Raw genomic sequence first — 20,505 nt, 5'->3', positions numbered from 1 at the left:
ATAGTGCCTGCATAAGTTTTTGTTCCCACCAACACTGCATGAGTGTTGCCTTTTCTCCACATCCACGCCAGCACTTGTTGTTTCATGTCTTTTTGATAACAGCCATTCTGACAGGTGTGAGTTGGTGTCTCATTGTGGTTTTGATTTGCATTTCCCTGGTGATTAGTGATGCCGAGTATATTGTTGCGTATCTGTTGACCATCTGTATGTTTTCTTTGGAAAAATGTCTATTCAAGTCCTCTGCTTATTTTTGTTGTTGTTGTTGTTGTTGATAATTGAGTTGAATGAGTTCTTTATATATTTTGGATATCAACCCCTTATTGAATATATCATTTACAAATACATCTCCCATTTGGTTGATTGCCTTTTCATTTTGTTGATGACTTCCTTCACTGTGCAAAGCTTTTTACAATTTGATGTAGTCCCATTTGTTTATTTTTGCTTTTTTTATCCTTGCCTGAGGAGACATATTCAAAAAAAGTATTGCTAAGACCAATGTCAAAGAGCTTACTGCCTATGTTTTCTTCTAGGAGTTTTAGGTCTTACATTTAAGTCTTTAATCCATTTTGAGTTTATTTTTGTATATGGTGTGAGAAAGTAGTTCAGTTTCATTCTTTTGCATGTTGCTGTTCAGTTTTTCCAGCACCATTTATTGAAGGGGACTATCTTTTTCCCATTGTATATTCTTGCCTTCTTTGTCATATAGATTAATTGACCATATAAGCGAGGATTTATTTCTGGGCTCTCTGTTCTGTTCCATTGATCTATGTGTCTGTTTCTATGTCAGTACCATACTATTTTGATTACTCTAGCTTTTTAGTATAGCTTAAAATCAGGGAGCCTGATACCTCCAGCTTTGTTCTTCTTTCTCAAGATTGCTTTGGGTATTCAAGGCTTTTTTTTTTTTAATGGTTCTATACAAATTTTAGGATTATTTGTTCTAGTTGTGTGAAAAATGCCATTGGTATCTTAATAGAGATTGCATTGAATCTGTGGATTGCTTTGAGTAGTATGGAAATTTTAACAATATTAATTCTCCTATGAGCACAGTATATTTTTCCACTTATTTGTGTCATCTTCAATTTCTTTCATCAGTGCCTTATAGTTTTTAGAATATAGGTCTTCCACCTCCTTACTTAAGTTTATTCCTAGGTATTTTATTATTTTTGATGTGATTGTAGGTGGGATCGTTTTCTTGCTTTCCCTTTTCTGATAGTTCATTATTAGTGTGTAGAAATGCAACAGATTTCTGTATGTTAATTATTTTGATAACTGTCAGAGAATGGATGAAATCTTCAAAGTATGACCCAAAAAAAGCCAGGGTAATACTATAAGACAGGGTCAGCAAACTGTAACCCACAAGCCAAGGCTTCTGGTTTTTTAAACAAAGTTTTACTACAACACAGTCATGCCCATTCAGTTACTTTTTGTCTGGTTGCTTTGGAGCTACAGTGATGAGAGTTGAGTTGTTGCAACAGAGAAATGTATGGCCTACAAAGTCTAAAATATTTACTATCTGGCCCTTTACCGAAAAAAATTGCTAGTCTCTTCTCCTCGAAGAGACTGACTTACCTACTCTACACCTATACCCAGACATACCAATTTTTAAAAGAAACAAAATTTTAGTGAACTTAATTTTAAAGTAAATATATTATGTCTAGACATTAATTTACAAAGGCATACAGGGTACATAAACAATCAACATAATTGATTGTTTAAATTAAATATCTTATTCATTCTCTGTGAGAAAAGGACAAACCTATTATTGGGGCAAAATACTTTTAAGTAATAAATGTACCTTATAGCTCCTGTCTCAGTTCTTTGGAGAAACATGTGTGATAGTGATTCTATCTGATTAAACAGATGGTGCCTGAGAGAGATCAGTCCTGGACCTACTTCTGTTGTTTTGATAGTTTTTTTAATCCTTGCATATGAAATAAAAATCATACCATCACACTGGTGGGTTATTTAACCTAGTAGAGTGGCTGCTAGGATCTTGAGGATGGGAGGAATATTCATTCTCAATAATAATAGTTTGTTTTTGCTTTTATTTTTAAAACAACAATCAGTAAATAAAAGTATAGATATACATTGATATCAAAGAACCATGCTCAGCTTTAAGCTATAAATTGACTAATTTTGTACAAATGTTTTCTTTTCCTCTCCTGGTAATTTTAGTTTTCTTTTTTATTCATGAACTTGATGAACTTTGCTGAGAAGTATATCAATTATTTAAGTTTTCAAAGCCAACTTTTGCCTTTATTGACTTTTTTTTAACGTTAGTTTGTTTTCTGTGTCATTGATTTTACTTTTTTCATTTCCTTGATGCTACTCTTTTTGTATTTAATTTATTCTTTTTCTATCTCTTTGTGGCAGAAACTAGGATTATTTATTTTAAGCATTTCTTATTTTCTAATATGCGTTTAAAACTATAAAATTCCCTGTAAGTATGAAAATTGTCCTCTAAGTAAGTAGTTCTTGCTACATCCCACAGATTTTATATTGTGATTTCATTATCAGTCAGTTTCATTCTTTTGAGGTATAAAACCTGAAAATATATCCTAGTTTCAGAGCAAAAAAGGAGAAAGGTAATTTAATTTTGGTTGAAAACTGTTGTAAATATTTTAGTCCATATCACTTTATGATCAAACTCTACTTTTCTCAACACATATAATTTTACCTTTACTGCCAGTCATTTTCATGGATCATTCTAAGAAAGTATGTTTAAAGTATATGGAAAACATAATTATTAACTGGTTCTCCTTTTATTTTCATGTTGATTTGGGTTATAGGGAAGGATAATTGGAAAGGTAAAAAATAATATTTTTGTTGGTGATATATATTTAGTTAACACCTCTTTTAAACGGGTATTTAACTCTATAACTTTTATGGCTTCTAGAAAGAAAGTGGTCATGATTTTCCAGCAATGAAGATTCTTGTTAGTATGGCCAGTATGTGACATATTCCTAGCCTTTCCATTACATCCTTTGTTCAGCTGAACTTTGGTTAATAGATTTTAGACATATAGATTATAGATTTTGATAGTTATTTTACTAACTGTAGTATTTATTATAATTAGAAATATAGAATAATTCATTAATATATAATGAATATTCTTACAATATTATAGTTAAGAAAAAATTTTAAGTCATTTTGGGTCACTTGTGTGACATTGCTTATGTAGTGATTTTCTTTGTCACCGCATTCAATATTTATATTAAAGTATTGCCATGTCTGAAATAAGTATGAAATTTGGATTTGCCATTTTAATCAAAAACTAGTTAATGTGCATGTTGTTTCTCTACCTCATCTTATTCCTTTTAAAATATACAATTATTAAAGTCCAACCATAGAAAGTTGAACCAGTTATTCATAATTAATATTACTTTTGATGGCTATTGATGAGGTTCATTTTAAGGAAAATAGTTTCATTTTGAAGAGCTTTCTTTCCATTGATCACAAGGAATATTGATGTTTTTTTCTCATTGGTCCTTATTCCTGATAGCAAAGGTATTGGGAAAGCTAAATATCCAGAGTTACTCAGTGAACATGGGTGTCTTTCAGAACGTCTTACTTAAACTGAATCTGAATCTGCAGAATAATTTCTGTTTACTATACCAAATATGATCTTTCTCCCTGTTTTTGGTCTTATAAAATTAAAATTCTTATTTCTAACATCTAGCTAGCTATAGTTCACAGACATGTAGCCCCTTCCTTCTCACCTCAACCCCAATTCTATGCAGGCCACAGAGTCTAGCATCAGGATTGCTGCAGAGGATTATACAGGCTGTGCCCATAAGAGGGTGGGTTCAGATGGGGACTGAAGTCCTAGAGGGGGTGACTTTTTCTGTTTTGCATATGTGCAGAAGCACATATTTACACATATGTGTGTAAATATGTGCATATTTACACATGCAGTAAATTAATTCAAGGTCTTATATGCAAGTATTACTTGGTGCTTTTGTCCTTACTTACTGTAGTGTGCAAGTGGTTTTTTATTGTCTTCTTATCTGTTTAGTCTGTGCCATTTCTTTCTGCCACCAATTTCTAAAAGGTTTCTCCTAAAACCTTTCTTCTAAAAGGTTACACATCCAGTCTACCCATCCCCATACATCAGATTCTTGCTGCTTTCCATAAGAAATTGAAGTGATTTAGTGTTTGTGATGTAATTGTTGTCATATGACCATGTTTATTTCTAAGTCATTCCTCAGACAACTTCTTTCTTGAATCTAGGTAGTTAAACCTTTAAACTCTCTGAATTTTCCTTAATTTTTGTATGCCTATGTCACCTTCAATTTTAAGCCTTTGAATTTGTTGTTGCTCTTTTTATGCCTGACTTTAATTTATCATTTTCTTAGACCTGAGATTCAAGTTATATTTGTTCTTATATTTTAGGTCGTTCTTCCCTCTTTCCAATAGATGATGGCTTGCTGGATGATGGTCATAATGATCAAGTTGGTGTTTTAAATTCACCCACATGTTACTCAGCTCATCAAAATGGAGAGCGAATAGAACGTTTCTCTCGAAAAGTTTTTGTTGGTGGTCTTCCTCCAGATATTGATGAAGGTAAAATGATGATTTGGCATATAAAAAAACAAACCTGAAATATAATGTGAATGGGAATATGGAGTTTTTTTTACCTCTAGAGATTTTCAGTTAAAATGGATATCCATCTCCGTTTAAGTATTTTGTCACCTGTTGAAATATAAAGATAATTGAACAAATAACTTTTTTTAAGTTTGTTTTTTTACTTTATATCTTATCCATATTGTTATTGTGAGCATTTTTTGTAAAGAAGATTTTCATCTAGTTCATCTCCCACTTATGTTTTTTAAATATAGAACATATTTGAATACATTAAACTTCTTGTTCTATGTATTTATTTAAAACTTTTTAAAACTTTTTGTATGAGTATAACATGCATGCATGCGCACACACATGCATGCACGTGTGCACACACACACAATGAATTAAAGGTAACCAACCACAAAACTTTACCTGTAATGCATGACAGTTAAAAATTCAATTTCTTTAAGTATAAATGTGCTTTTAGAAACACGTAAGAAAAGAGGCTATAAAACCCAAGCGAATAATGGAAACAGTACATAAACAGGAAATTTAGGTTATACAAAGACTAATAAGCATATGTAAAAATTATCATGTGTAATAATAACAAAAGAAAAATAATTCAAGGTTAAAAATACTGAAGCTAATATTCGCAAAGCTGTGGGAAATCTGCCACTCTCGTCCACAACTTACTAATAGAGAATATATTGCTATATTTTGGAAATTTTTTCAGTTGTGATTCAAATATCCACAAACTTATTCTATGTATTAATCAGTATAATAAAGTTTCCATGTGATAAAATAACCTAGAACATATCATTGGATGTGACCTGTTTGTCTTTCACTGAAACTACCTGGCATGTATCAGACCCTAGTATATTTTAGAAATATTATAGCTTTACATGTCTTGTTTCAGCAGCCCTTTTTTTCCTACAATATTTTACTTTATCATGCAGTAATGGATCTCTTTATGGATCTTTAACTTGATATAATGTTGGCATGTTTTTCAAGCCAGTGATATTTATGATTTGGTATACTATAAATCCATTAGTGTCCATACATTAGTATATAAAATTATAGAAGTCACAGTGAATTGATTATTCTAGCCAATGTGCTGCTTAAAAACTATTTTGATTAAAATAGCTATTAAGATTTATGTATCATTTTAGTGAGGATATTAGACATGTTTCTAGTATTTATATTCTAGTTTATCTTAGGGTATTTGGTACTTTAAGTTTTTAAATCTTTAAAATAACGTATAAAATATAGGAGTTTTTTAGAATGGATCATTAAAACTGATTCCTGATGCATATTATTGTACTTTTTTAAGATGAAATAACTGCTAGCTTCAGAAGATTTGGGCCTTTGGTAGTAGATTGGCCTCATAAAGCAGAAAGCAAGTCCTATTTTCCACCAAAAGGTAAGAGATTTTTTTGTTAATACTTGCTAGGGAATAAGTTATATGAGAGCTAATTTTCTCTGCCTAAAGTATCATTCTAAGTAACTTGGGTACAGACATATAATAAAGTGTCTCTGATCAGTGAAATTAAGAAATGTGTGAAGTGAGAATAAAATATAAACCTGTGACTATTTTAAGTATTGCAAGATATACATAAGTGTTCCAGATAATAGCAGATAACAAGAGAGCAGTATATACTCTTGGTGAATTCAGATAGAGAAGAAAATGAATGGTCAGAAAAAACTCAACTACATAAAGAGATAAAATGTGCAGAGGATGCCTAGTTGTGTTACTTACATATTGCCAGGATACTACTGTGACTGGTCACCAGAGGACAAGAATCACAAATTGAGCGCACATTCATTTGAGCAAAGCAATGCCACAGTCAGTGGGAACAGGAAGGATCACCTCACCCGCCCAGAGTGAGGAGGGGAGGCAAGGGGAGAGAAATAAACATGAATCCAGTCAGTCAGATTGCTAATGGCACATTCTCTGAAGTGAATAAAAGAAAGGGGAGGTTGAAAGACTAAGACTTTACTTTGAATATTATTGAAATGTAATTTTAGAAATGAAAAAACACACTGTTATTCTCATGGCTGAGTGGATTTTCAAGCCTGGAAAAAAGACACCAGTAGATCTATTGAATAATCTGATTTTGGCTCCAGGAAAGGAAACATGTTAAGAGTTATTGGAATACAAAAACTAGCTAAGGGATTGTGGTGATAAATTATATGGGCCGTCTCTACTTTTTGTCATTCAGAATTATAGAACTTCCATTAGTGGTTTATGTAGTTCCTTAGAGAAATGGAATAATGTGGTGATTTTTTTTAATACCTTTAGATCTAATATTTACAGAATCCTTTGAACCAGAGATTCTAGATCCCAGGCCTCCATGACAGTCTAGTTAGAGATATGGACCTGTCTCCATATACTCTAAATTTTCACATGATTTTGGAGTTTACTGGACCTGGAGGTCCTGAATCCTTGGTGTAGAGAGAAAATTAGCTCCAGATTGATGTAGATGTTCATTTCTTAGCTTAGTTTTAATCTGTTGTTCAGTGTTATGATCTTGTCCTTTTATACAGTTTATTTTACTGAGTGTTCAATAAAAATGCCTGTTGGTTTCTAATGGTCCTGCCTAAATTACCATCATCCCTCGTTTGGACTATTTCAGGTGTATGACTACTCTGTCCACATTTCTGGCTATCTACAGTTTTTCTCCCACAACATAGCTAGAGTAATATCTGTGAAAACAATCTGATGGTGCTACTCCTTGCTTCCAGCTTAAAACCCATCAGTGGTTTCTCTTATTGTTAAGATAAAGGCAAAAATGCATTCTCCCTGCCCGCCCTCCCCATCCCGTTCCTTCTGCCAGTATTGCTTCTTGTTTCTTTCTGGCTCTGCAAACTGGCCTTGCTCTCTCCTGCCTCAGGACTTTTATGTTTGTTGTTCTCTTGACCTGAAGGCTTTCCCTGCCTCTTCATCTGTATATCTACTTTTCTCAGCTTAAATATCAGTTGCTGGTGGGAAACTGTTAAGGACCCACCTAATGAGGTCAAATCCTCCTATTGTAGGCCCTTCTAGAACTGTGCCCTTTCAGAGCACTCCTCACAGTTACAATATTACAGTTTTACAATTTTATAAATATGCTTTTATTTTATTAATGTCAGATTCTTCCATTAATTTCTCAGACTGTGTCTTTACTCATATTTGTATTCTCAGTAATTCATGGGTTGATAGTTGCCTAATAAATGATATATACAACTATAAATACTGTCGGATAGTTTATCCTCTGACCTGAAGTAGGTGGGGGAAAGCTTCATTGAGAAATTTTGAACTAAATCTAAAAGATACTGTGCAATTTAGATAGATTAAAAAGTTGTGGGCTTCCCTGGTGGTGCAGTGGTTGGGAGTCCGCCTGCCGATGCAGGGGACACGGGTTCGTGCCCCGGTCCGGGAAGATCCCACGTGCTGCGGAGCGGCTGGGCCCGTGAGCCATGGCCGCTGAGCCTGCGCGTCCGGAGCCTGTGCTCCTCAACGGGAGAGGCCACAGCAGTGACAGGCCCACGTACCGAAAAAAAAAAAAAAAGTTGTTCAATAGAGTTCCAGGCAGGAGTTGAAATATAATTTTAGAAAGGTATTAGAATTAGTTTTTGTCAAGACAGATACATATTTTCTGCATGTGCAGAAATGTAAGAAAGGTAGGTTGGCACTAATTTCATGAAACAGAATAGTTGCTGTCTTTGTTGCTGTTGAATTGTTATTGTTATGGTTTTTGTGGTAGTTGTTAGTTTATTTTCTCAAACTGAAAACAAAAAACAACAACAAATATTAGCAGTGGCAAATCATACTATTTTGGTATAATTATAGTTAATTGTACTCATTGCCAAAGACCAATGTTCCTAAACCTTGTGCTTTCAAGCATTTTTGTCATTGATGTAATTCATCATTTTCCATGGTTTGGAAAACACTGGTGTAGAAGCATCCAGTTGACAAAGCTACCTTATAATTAAGGTAATGATTTGAGACATTGGATCCTGAGCCACACTTATACATACCTGTCCTTTGCAGTGAATAAGATTCACCCTATGTACACATTAGCTTATGCTAATAAATTCTAAAGAACTATTAGATGGTATTTTTGGTACGAGTATTTTATAATATTTAATGGCTTGCCTTAACTAGATCATAATTTACCTGCCATGTTGCTTAATTAATTTTTGTGATACATTTCTTCCATAATAATCACAAAAATTATTAAGCAGTATTAAAATATTACTATCAGAAATTAACATCATAAAAACATAACATTAAAAATATTGACTTTAAAATACTATTTTAGTAAATCAGTCTTATATCCCCTCAATTATTACAAAACAATTACAGCTCTCAAAACCTTAGCTTGGGAACTTCCCTAGTGGTCCAGTGGTTAAGACTCGGCGCTTCCAATGCAGGGGTCATGGGTTTGATCCCTGGTTGGGGAACTAAGATCCCACATGCCATGTGGTGTAGCCAAAAAATAAAACAATAAATTTAAAAATAAAAAAAATAAAAAAACCTTAGCTCGTATCAAAATTAAAGCCTTCATATAAAGAAAACCAGTCTTTTTAAAATTTTTTCAAGCCTATTTAAATTGTTTCTAGCAATTAAAAAGTTCTAAGATGTGGTTTTAATCTTGCATAATCATACCTTTGGAAGTTTCTATTTGTGTAGGTTGGCTTTATGGCTTATTTATGCAATCAGGTATTGTAATTTTATTAAAATGAAGTACTTTTTCTGTGTGTCACATCAGACCTTTGTGGCACTAAAAGCCATTGTTGGCAATAAGCTGTGTTTTTTGAATTCCTAGTAAAACATGACCTCTTACTTCCCATTGTTTAATGGCACAGACATGGTTCGCCTGATTGAAGACATCTTCACATTGGGACTAGATTTCAGTGCTCTAGGTTTTGTGCATAGAAATCTTGTCAAGGAAAAGGGGTATTGTTAGGTCATTTATAGTCATCTACTGCTGGGAATAATCACATAACAGGAAACTTGTAATGTAAATTTCGATGCCTTCTTTTTATAATGAACTGTATTCTGCCTGCTAGATACATCATATTTGATTAAAATTTGACAATTGCTTGTCACAAGGAAAGGAGGAGGGGCATATTTTCAAAAGGTACAGGAATCTAAGCAAGAACTTGGATCCAAAGTGCAAACATAGTCTCCAGGCTGTTTGAAAAAAAGTGTTCTGCTACTCATCCACCTTGAGACGGACTTGTGGACACAGAGTGGGAAGGGAAGGCTGGGGTGAATTGAGAGAGTAGCACTGACATACATGCACTACTGTGTGTAAAATAGCTAGTGAGAAGTTGCTTTATAGCACAGGGAGATCAGCTCCATGCTTTGTGACCACCTAGAGGGGTGGGATAGGGAGGGTGGGAGGGAGGCTCGAGAGGGAGAGGATATATGTATACATATAGCTGACTCACTTTGTTGTACAACAGAAACTACCACAACATTGTAAGGCGGTTATAATCCAATAAAGATGTAAAAAATAAAATAAAAGTCTGACCCATCCTGAAGGAACCTGTTTCTTTTTTTAAATGAATTTATTTACTTATTTATTTTTGGCTGCATTGGGTCTTTGTTGTTAGGTCTTCGTTGCTGCGCGCGGGCTTTCTCTAGTTGTGGTGGGTGAAGGCTTCTCTTCGTTGTGGTGCACAGGCTTCTCATTGCGGTAGCTTCTGTTGTTTCGGAGCTCAGGCTCTAGGCTCACGGGCTTCAGTAGTTGCAGCACATGGGCTCCGTAGTTGTGGCTCGCAGGCTCTAGAGCGCAGTCTCAGTAGTTGTGGCACATGGGCTTAGTTGCTCTGCGGCATGTGGGGTCTTCCCGGACCGGGGCTCGAACCCATGTTCCCTGCATTGGCAGGCGGATTTTTAACCACTGCACCACCAGGGAAGTCTGGAATCTGTTTCATTCCAACCTCCCTTAAGGGAGTTTTCTTAGTATCCTTTGGAAGTTGTCTAGGATGATTGTGGAATTTTCTCTCTACTTATGGAAATTCCTGGGCCTTTCCACATGTGCTCTTTTCCACCTGTCCAAAAGTATGCTCTAGAACTTGTCTTACCCTGAGGGCATTTGAAGGAAACTTCAGCTCCTGCTATGCTCAACTGGTTAATCCTGCCACATTCTTTAAAAAGACAGTATCATGGGAGACCTTAGAGCTGATCTAGGTTTGAAATTAATCAACCAACTACTTGCTTATGTGACTGACTTTGGGCAAGTAGTTTAACCACCTGACACCTCAGGGTTTTCTTCTGTAATTGGGAATAATGTTTCATAGACTTGTGAGAATCAAATGAAATAATTCACGTAAAGCTCTTATCACAGTATCGGATAGTAAGTGCTCTATATAAAGTAGCTAGTTATTTTACTGAGTATCTCTTTTTGTGTGTATTCCATAGGATATTATGCTCTCCTAGAGAAAGTATAATGATTGTAGTCCTATTTTATAGTTATTTTTCATCTTTTTCAAAGGCATGTATTTTCTAAACCATACTGAAATTTGGGGTGAAATCACTTACCTTGACATATTGCCTCATTCTTATGGTTATTACAGGCTATGCATTCCTTCTCTTTCAAGAAGAGAGCTCAGTTCAGGCACTAATTGATGCTTGTATTGAAGAAGATGGAAAACTCTATCTGTGTGTTTCCAGCCCTACTATCAAGGACAAACCTGTAAGTAAATGCTACTCAAACTTTAAGTTACAAATGCAAGTTTTCCAAAAACTGTTTTGAAATTATCGTTAGTGAAAAAATAAATAAACTACCATTTTGAGTTCAATTTTTAAAAATTCATATAATTTATTGTATCTGGATAAAATATTAACAGTTTGTTTCCAAACCCATCTATCCAAAATTTTGAACAGTACAGTGGCACAAAGCTCATCAGCTATTAAAGGAGTGAGACCTAATACAGTAATGTAATTTTTTTTCTTCATAGGTTCAGATCCGTCCTTGGAATTTAAGTGATAGTGATTTTGTGATGGATGGTTCTCAGCCTTTGGATCCTCGAAAAACAATTTTTGTTGGAGGTGTTCCTAGGCCATTAAGGGCTGGTAAGTAGAATGTTAACAAATTTTGTTTTTTTAAAAAAATCATTTAAATATGAATTGATTCAGTACGCATTTGGTACTATTGTGTACATGTCACCACTGGGTGGGTGAAGGGCAGATTTTCCTGCTCCAATAGTTGCTTGCTACAGAATTTTGAGACAGATTCTGAGAATTGTTCTTAAGACCATTAAGGAACTGGAGAAGTGGACACTCATCTGTGAATATTGATAGCTAACTCCAAACAGACTCTGTAAGAAGAATCCACTCAAATACTGCATTTATGACTTCTTAAGTGTAACTCTCTAAGATAATGAGAATTGGGGGTCTTTTTATAGAGGTTGATTCTGATATCTGAAGAAGAAATATGGGATTTTTTTAAAGGCACTTTATATAAGTGAATGATAAACTTCTGTTCATCAGTAATCAGGAACCAGAGATCTACCAGAAGAAGTCATATAGGAACATAATTATAGATGTAAATGCCCCCTGTACAAGCAAGTTTTATGATACTGTGTACCCTTGTGAAGTGTGTTAGCGCCTTCCATCACTGAAAACATCCTCTTCCAGTATGGGAGGTGCATGTTAAAGAACTATTCACACATGTAAATACTTACAGACAGAGCTACTACAAAGAAAGACTAAAGGGAACAGAAGAGCATACAGCAAGGAAATGTGCTGTGTCTGATATTTTAAAGATACTTGTATTTGAGCTGACATATAAAGCTTGAACAGAAGGAGCAGGGTTAGGTGGTAGGAGGTTGTGAAGAGTGTTTCAGACAAAGGGAACAGCATATTCAAAGATCTTCAGTGGAGGGAAGCAGAGTGCCTCGGAGAGACTGAGGGAAGTCCAGAGTCACAGCCTAGGGTATAAGGAATGAGGTGAGAGATACAAGAAGACATTGAAAAAGTAAATAGGAGTCAGATCATACAAGTCTAATAGGTAACTTGTTATTTATCCTCAGAGAGACTGGAAACCAATGAAGAGTTTTTAAGTAAAAGAGAGACATGATCATATTTTAATTTTTAAAAGACCAGTTTAGTTAATGACTTGTGGAGAGGGGAGTCAAGTTGAGAGTAGTTATAGGTAGACAAATTTAGGAGCCTATTATTGCAGTCCAGGAGACAAATAGTGGTGTCTTGGGTTAGTGATAGTGGTGGTGGTGGAAGAGCCAAGTGAACAGATGTCACAGATATTTATAAGATAAATGCAAAGGCTGAATCTCAGTTTTCAGTCTTAAGCTACTAGGTAGACACTGATACTGCTAACTGAGAAGATAAAGAACACTGGAGAAAGAGCAGGTTGGAAGAAGATTGTGTTATTAGTTTTGAAAGCTAGCTTGTGCCACCATTCAGAGTTCCCAAGGAGAAATTTCAGTTAAGCCATTGGTATCTGCTATATTTTTAAGAGAATCACTCTTGCTGCTGTTTTGAAAATAAACTTGGGGCAGGGGAGGGGGCAGGGGGCAGAAACAAGGAGATAAGGCTATTGCCATGATCTAGAGGAAAAAGAATGATACCTTGAAACAGGATATTAGTGATGGAGGCAAAGAGATTGGATTCTAGATATGTCTTGGAAATCAAGTTCACAGGGTTGCATATACAGTGGGGAAAAAAGAAAATAGAAAGGATGAAGCCAAGGGTCTTGAGTTGACAACTTCATCTTTTCCACTGCTTCCTGAGTCAGCAAAAACTCGCTCGAGTAGGTTTAATTGGATGGTGGAAGATCAGGAGTGCCATTTAGAACATACTGAATGATGCAGTGTCTGTTAAATATCAATATGACTTGTCCAGTAGACAGCTGAGTTGTCCAGTTCTTCTGTGGTGAGAGCAGGTGAGCTCTAGTATACAAGAGAAAGGATTAGATTTAGAAAAGAGCATTATCCTATTGACTTTCACTTTTTTTAAAAAAAGTACTTAAAAATTGTTGATTTACTGTGTTCTCTCCCATTTGATGTGAACTTCTTTTCCTTTTCAAGTGGAGCTTGCTATGATCATGGACCGGCTGTATGGTGGCGTTTGTTATGCAGGAATTGATACAGATCCTGAGCTAAAGTATCCAAAAGGTGCTGGTCGAGTTGCTTTCTCCAATCAGCAGAGCTATATTGCTGCCATTAGTGCTCGGTTCGTTCAGCTTCAGCATGGTGATATTGATAAACGTGTAAGTTGCATATTGGGAAATCATTTAAGTCCTATCATGAGGTGCTGATCCAAAGCTTACTACCCTACAGAGTTAATAATGTAATTCAAAAACCGAGTGTTTATTTTTCTATATTCCTTTAGCTCTTAAAGAGTATTATATCAAAATATCCCTGAAATGTAAAATTCTTGATCAGACTTTAAATTTTAGGTATAATACACAAAATATAATTTTAAAGGCATTTCAAAAAATTTTATCAGCCAATAAGGTCTTAATATCCTTTTAACTATAGAGGCAGAGCTTGTTTTAAGAACTTGTACTCTGGAGTCAGACTACCTGGGATCCCATTTCCACCATATGTTGTTCTGTAACCCTGGGCACATGAACCCTCTTTATGCCTCTTATTCCTCACTTATAAAATGGAAAACAGTAATAGTATCTCTTTCACAGTTATTTTGAGGAGTAAGTGAATTCACATATGTAGAAGCACTTAGAACAGAGCTTGGCACTAAGTGTTACTTAAGTGTTACTTATTTTTGATTTATAAAACCTAAAATAAAAACACATTTTATATATTTTCCTAAATATATGCAAAAAATAAATATGTAAATAAAGTAAATATATAGATGATTGTCCTAAACTTTAAAACATTTACTCTTTAGTAGCATTGCTTAGGTCATCACAGTAAGAACTTTTAGGAAGTGTTATGGATGATAACTGTGAGAGCTACCCTATTGAATAATTTCTAATACTGATTACCATCTAAAATAAGAGAAAGGAGTGAACAAAACTCAATTGTTCCTTTACAAATCTATCTCATGCTAAAATCTGTGAATAGTTCCTGAATAATCATGTTTACATTTTTAGTACAGATGAGATATACTAAAAATATGAGGTAAATTAACTTTTTTATACCCATTATAGTAGATATAACTTGAGTGAGTACTTATTTTACCAGTGTAACAGTTTCTTGAAGCTTCTTCTCTGAGGCTTTACTGTTTTGGGGGCAGGGGAGCTGGTTAACTAATACCTACAGACCATAGACTCTAGTAGTAGTCCCCAAAATTTAATTATCAAATCATACCATTTAGAAAAGACGTACAGCATAAGTTCAGTTCACATTTGCAAAGTGGCATTTTTGTTTGCATTGTTACTTAAAATGTTGCCCCCCAATAAAGAAAGAAAAAAATTAAGTATCTAAGAAAAGGGGCTCTGCTTTTACTCAGACATGCTATGAAATTTTGTTTAACTGATTTGAGCCTTAAAGTTCCTCTCATTCAGTAGTTTCCAACCTCCACTGCACATTAAAGTTACCTGGGAACTTAGGAAAACCTTGACATCTGAGTCCCACCCCCAGAGATTCTGCTGTAATTGGTCTGGGATGCAGCATGGGCAGCAGTAGTTTGTAAAGCCCCCAGGGTGATTCTGATGTCCAGCCATGCTTTAGACCAGCGGTCCCCAACCTTTTTGACACCAGGAACCGGTTTCGTGGAAGAGTTTTTCCACGGACGGGTGTAGGTGGGGTGGGGGCAATACTTTAGGCAGCAATGTGAGCGATGGAGGGGATGGTTCAGGTGGTATTGCGAGCTGGGGAGCAGCAGGTGAAGCTTTGCTCGCTCTTGCTCCCTTGCTTGCTCGCTTGCTTGCCTGCCTCTCAGCTCCTGCTGTGCAGCCTGGTTCCTAACAGGCCACGGACTGGTACTGGGCCATGGACCGGGGCTTGGGGACCTCTGCTTTAGCCCACTGATCTAGTCTAACCCCCTACTTTCGCAGAGAGGTGATAGGGTCACAGAGGAAGTTATTTACATATTATATAATTGTAGTTGTTTAATATGCAGAAGCAGAGGGAAAAGATTATTGCAGTGCCATGCTTCATACCTCTTTGTTTCCAAAATAATAGTGGAGGACCAATTATTTGGGGCAACGTACTGATTCTTAAAGAGAAACCCTGATACAAAGCAAGTGAATTGAGAAACACTTGCCTTCTTAAAAAGGCATTGAACTACCTGAGAGGAAAGTTTACTTTTTTAAGATATGTGCTACTAAGGTATGTTTTGAACTTTATTTGAAAGAATTTGAGCCTTAAATATTTTACAAGTTGTTAGTTTTGCTTATACAAAAAAACCAAACCCTTAATCTTTATACCTTTCATCTCTCTAATAAGAATATAGTTATTAAACCATAAAAACAGATTAAATTTAAATTTATAGCTGATAATCCAAAGGTACACAGGATGCTTATTTGGAGGGAATTAAAATTGTTTATTCAACTCACCTTTAGGCTCATGAACACTTTGAATTTGACTTTCATCTCCCTGATAGCCATGAAGAACAATCACCACAAATGTGTAAATCATTTTAACTTTTATATGTTATTCCATGAGTAGTATAATTCATTGTGACTTCTGGTAGTTACTGAGTGAATTGTGATATACTTCAAGTTGGCTAATTAATTATTAATCATTTTATTAGTTATGACTCCAGGTGATTGTGTATCACAGATAGCTCCTCTGAAGTGAAAAAGGGAAAATAATGGAGAATAAGAATAGTGAAGAATCAATGAAACTCCCTTTCACACATTCAAGAGCTGTTAGAGATTATTATTAATTGCAAATAGGTTTTGACTGTATTCTAAAATCATAAATTTGAAATCCAGTTTTTCATCTTTGAAGTTTTGATTTTGAGTTAAGTAGATTAGCTTCATAAAATATCTAGAATTTAAAATATGCAAAAGATACAATTTAGGACAATAAAATGTCCAATATATATAAAATACGTTTATCCTAACCCTAACCATGAAATACAAATGCAAAACGTACAATACAATACAAATATAAATACAAAAACAAAAATGTAATTTTATTACCCTCCTGTCAAATGTTTGTTTTACAGTTCTTTTCATCAGTCAACTAGGTTGTTTCTAGTTTGCTGTTATTGTTTTTGTTCAAAATAATACTGAAGAAAAATACCCTTATATATTCATTTTTTGCACACATGCAACTATTTCAGTAGAATACATTCAAAATAGAAATTGTTGGGTCATTATTTTTTACCTTGGGCAAACCAAGCCCTTTAAACGCTCAATTTTCTCTCCTCTCCTGAGGAAAGGCAGAGATCATAGGCTGCCTGGCACTATTCAGTCAAACAAAAGTAGTAACCTTTCATTCATAAAATTATTACAAGCCAGAAAACAAGGCTGTTGCAGCTAATAGTACCTAATGCAAATATACAGAGTATTTGCCATGTGCCACACTATCTTCAGGGCTTTTACTTGCATAATCTAATCCTTACAGCTCTATAAAGCAGGTTCTATTGCCTTTCTCATCTCACAGATACAGAAACTGAGGTTAAAAAGTTTAGTATTTAGAGCTGACCTAAGTCTGAGGTCTTCTTCTGAGTCAGGCTTTCACAGTGGGACTTTGACTTCATATCTTATAAATTCACAGAAGTCTAGACATACCCTTAATAAGGTTATCCACAGTTCTGGTTTGTCTGTACCAGTTATTTACAAGCAGGGTATCACTCTCACCTGTAGTAGAGACACGTTGCCATGATCAGTGGCTGCTGGGTTATGCCATCTCACAAGTGGCACTGGAATAAGAAAACAAAGGTGTAAATACTATTTGTCTTCCATACCCTTCTGTTTTTCACTCACAGTCACCCCCACCTCTGAAAATATTAACACACAGGTGTTTTAAAGATGTTACTTCAAGAAAGGTGAGGGTGGAATGTTTTGCGAATCAATTAGGATTATATAGTTTTTTTAAATTATTTTTTGTCTTTGGAAAAGAGAGTTATTTAAATACTATTCAGTTTATAGTTCTCAGAAGAAAACATATCAAAATACAATAAAATTACCAAACTAAGAGCTCATTTAATCATATGGTCAATTATGAACATGAAACATAAAAAAAGATTAGTGCAAGAACAAAATGATTTAATTTTTTTTAACCTACTATATGGTGAAGCTATTACCCAGGGAAGAGGCCTTCTTTCTCAGCATTGAATGTTGGTCCTTTTCTCTAGAACATTGTATGAACCTTTTAAAGCATTGCTAAAGTGACTTTTGAAGCAGACTTAATGGGATATGTTTTCTCTCTTTTTCTAGGTGGAGGTAAAGCCATATGTGCTAGATGACCAGATGTGTGATGAATGCCAGGGTGCACGCTGTGGTGGAAAATTTGCTCCCTTTTTTTGTGCCAATGTCACTTGCCTGCAGTATTACTGTGAGTTTTGTTGGGCAAATATCCACTCTCGTGCAGGACGTGAGTTCCATAAGCCATTGGTAAAGGAAGGTGCTGATCGCCCACGTCAGATCCACTTCCGCTGGAACTAAGAATAGCAAACCTGCCTCTGTTTAACAAGGAAAGAAAGGGTGCATGTGGCTTACTGTGTCTGAAGATACTGACATGCAGAAGAAATAAGTGCATTCTTCTGCTTTCACCCCAGCTATCAATACATGCATCTTTATCAGCAGCCAAAACACTACAAGCCTCTTGTTTTTCACCAAAACCCTACATCTCAGGCTTACTAATTTTTGTGATATTTTCATGTTAATATAAAATGTTTTTTTGTATTTTCTCCAAGTTATTTTTATATGTAAAGTTAAAATTAGATATGAGAATGTTTTGCGTAGGGGCAAACAGTCTGCTGCTATATAGTGGGTGAAGCGTGCACTTATTTCTAAACGTGGGTTTTTAACTTCAAGATCTGCCCCAGTAATTTACCAAAGGTAGCAAAATAATAGTGAAGATGGAATATGTCTGCTACAAATGCTTATTTTTATTGTTGCTATTTTCAGTGTATACATAAACTAAAAATTAGGGTTGATTTTTTTGCTCTCCATTTTGACTTGCAAGAAATAATACCTCAAGATAATCTGATTTATTAGCTATTTTTAAACATTTTTAATCACAAGCTGTATTAGCTTTGCTGCTATATAGGTGTTATGTGTAAATGCCACCTATTAATACGGGATTGAAAACGTTAGAGACACACTGCATTGCAGATAAAATGCAGGCAGCACAATATGGCCTAAACTGCCATAGTTTTAGAATGTGAAAAAAAAATGCATGTTTACTTACCTGTATACACCATATGCATGCACTAGAATTATTAACTAACAAGAGGTGAGGTATTGCAAATGTTCAAAAAAGCTCTCTTGAATCTAGGTAGCATGAACAAATTATAAAATTTGTTTAAAAAAAGCAAACTTGCATGCATTATTGTGACTTCAAGTTAAAAAAAATGTCCTACATGTGTACAATATGCAAATTAGTTTTAGATTAGAGAGTGCAGCCATTTTGTGATCTGGTCGGTAGTGGAATTTGATTTTATGCAGACTGGATGTAATATTTGTAATCCCTGTGCAATTTTGTGATGTGCGGTTCTAATTCATGTGCAGTGATATAGTATAGATAAAAGACTGAGTAAAAGAAAATTACTAGAATTTTAAAGAAAGTTGATTTTAGCCCCTTTGATAGTTCATGGTTAAGACATCCTTTATAAACCAAAGATGGCCAGCACACTGCTAACTGGTCACCAAATGTAAGACCCGCAGGAAGCCCATATTTAAACAAAGGAACTTTATCAAAGAATGCAAAACTTTAGTAAACCTAAGTAAAGTCAAAATGGAGATGGGGAAATATACAGATGGCTAGTTGCATAAAATTCAATTTTACCTTAAAGATAATGGTGAAATCTGGCTTAAACTTGCATACATGTTTGACCTATGTATATTGGGGTCTTCTGTCTAAACTGGGGTCACTGTTGCATGGAAATTGTTGTTCTTAATGGTTAAGAATTGCTTTTTTAAAAAAAAAATTTTGATGAAGGAATTTTGGTAATGACTTTGCTTGCAGTTTTTTTGAGAAAGTGGCATGGAAACATGCAATAGTTAATGAGTTTCTTTTGGTACTGAACACTATTAGAATATCATTAGTGATATTTTTTCTCTTTAGAGCATTTTTAATGCAACTAGCCCCTATATTTTAATGTAAGAGTTACTCTGCAATCTAAGCAAAGCACCCAGCAATGGTAGATGTTTTTTTAAAATGCTGAAATAAGATTCTTGACTCTAAAGAGAGAAAATTACAAGGGTGTTGCCGTATTGCAGCCCCTTGGGACAATCCTTCATGTGAGCAAAGTGTTGATCTTAATACTGGTTGTCTATGGTGTGCTTTTTTGTACTGTAAAAATATGTGGTTCATGTCTAACTCTGCTGTTTTATTGTGGTTGTGGTTCAAGTTTTTAATGTTTAAAGTTGATGCTGTTTTCAGAAGAGCTTTTTACTAATTTATTTGTCAATGTTCCCTATTTGTTACTTAACCATGATCCTCCAGATTTTTGGAGCATTCTTTTCTAACCTTAACCCTGCCAACCTTGATCCATTTGACATTTGTTATGCACTATTTTTATATCTCTGTGAGAGATTTTTCCAACAGTCAGCTATTTTATGGCACACTTTTTTTGACTGATGACATCTCCTTTGCTATACCTCAATTTTTGGAATTTAGAAAAGAAATCAGTAGTTTTGCAATGTTAATTATTTAGATATTTAATTTCGCAGATTTTTAAACTTTATTTTCATAATTTCTGCTTAATGTTTAAAATTGAAGAGCCTTTTCATGTATTAAATAGTGAACACTAAAATAAATTATATAATGAAAATAATTGGAGATATTGAAAATCACTTTCCCTTCTTAAACAGAAATAAATATTGGAAATGAAGGGAAATGTAA

At 34.8% G+C, this 20,505-nt stretch overlaps 1 protein-coding gene across 8 annotated transcripts in view; it reads left to right on the top strand.

Annotated features, from left to right (window-relative positions):
• Window positions 1-20,505, top strand: part of CPEB2 (cytoplasmic polyadenylation element binding protein 2) — a 64,712-nt gene that overhangs the window by 43,407 nt on the left and 800 nt on the right. For all 8 annotated transcript variants that reach the window (XM_060104025.1, XM_060104034.1, XM_060104006.1 and 5 more), the window contains 6 exons: window positions 4,396-4,566; window positions 5,897-5,986; window positions 11,134-11,252; window positions 11,518-11,632; window positions 13,606-13,787; window positions 17,874-20,505. The exon at window positions 17,874-20,505 is cut by the window's right edge and continues 800 nt beyond it. In XM_060104025.1, coding sequence (XP_059960008.1) covers window positions 4,396-4,566; window positions 5,897-5,986; window positions 11,134-11,252; window positions 11,518-11,632; window positions 13,606-13,787; window positions 17,874-18,101 — 905 coding nt within the window. In that variant the 3' untranslated portion in view covers window positions 18,102-20,505. The remainder of the gene's footprint in view (window positions 1-4,395; window positions 4,567-5,896; window positions 5,987-11,133; window positions 11,253-11,517; window positions 11,633-13,605; window positions 13,788-17,873) is intronic.

Source organism: Mesoplodon densirostris, chromosome 1, assembly GCF_025265405.1.
Source record: "Mesoplodon densirostris isolate mMesDen1 chromosome 1, mMesDen1 primary haplotype, whole genome shotgun sequence".
Lineage (NCBI taxonomy): Eukaryota > Metazoa > Chordata > Mammalia > Artiodactyla > Ziphiidae > Mesoplodon > Mesoplodon densirostris.
The sequence above is the reverse complement of the archived record's forward strand: the minus strand, read 5'-3'. Positions and strand labels throughout refer to the sequence as shown.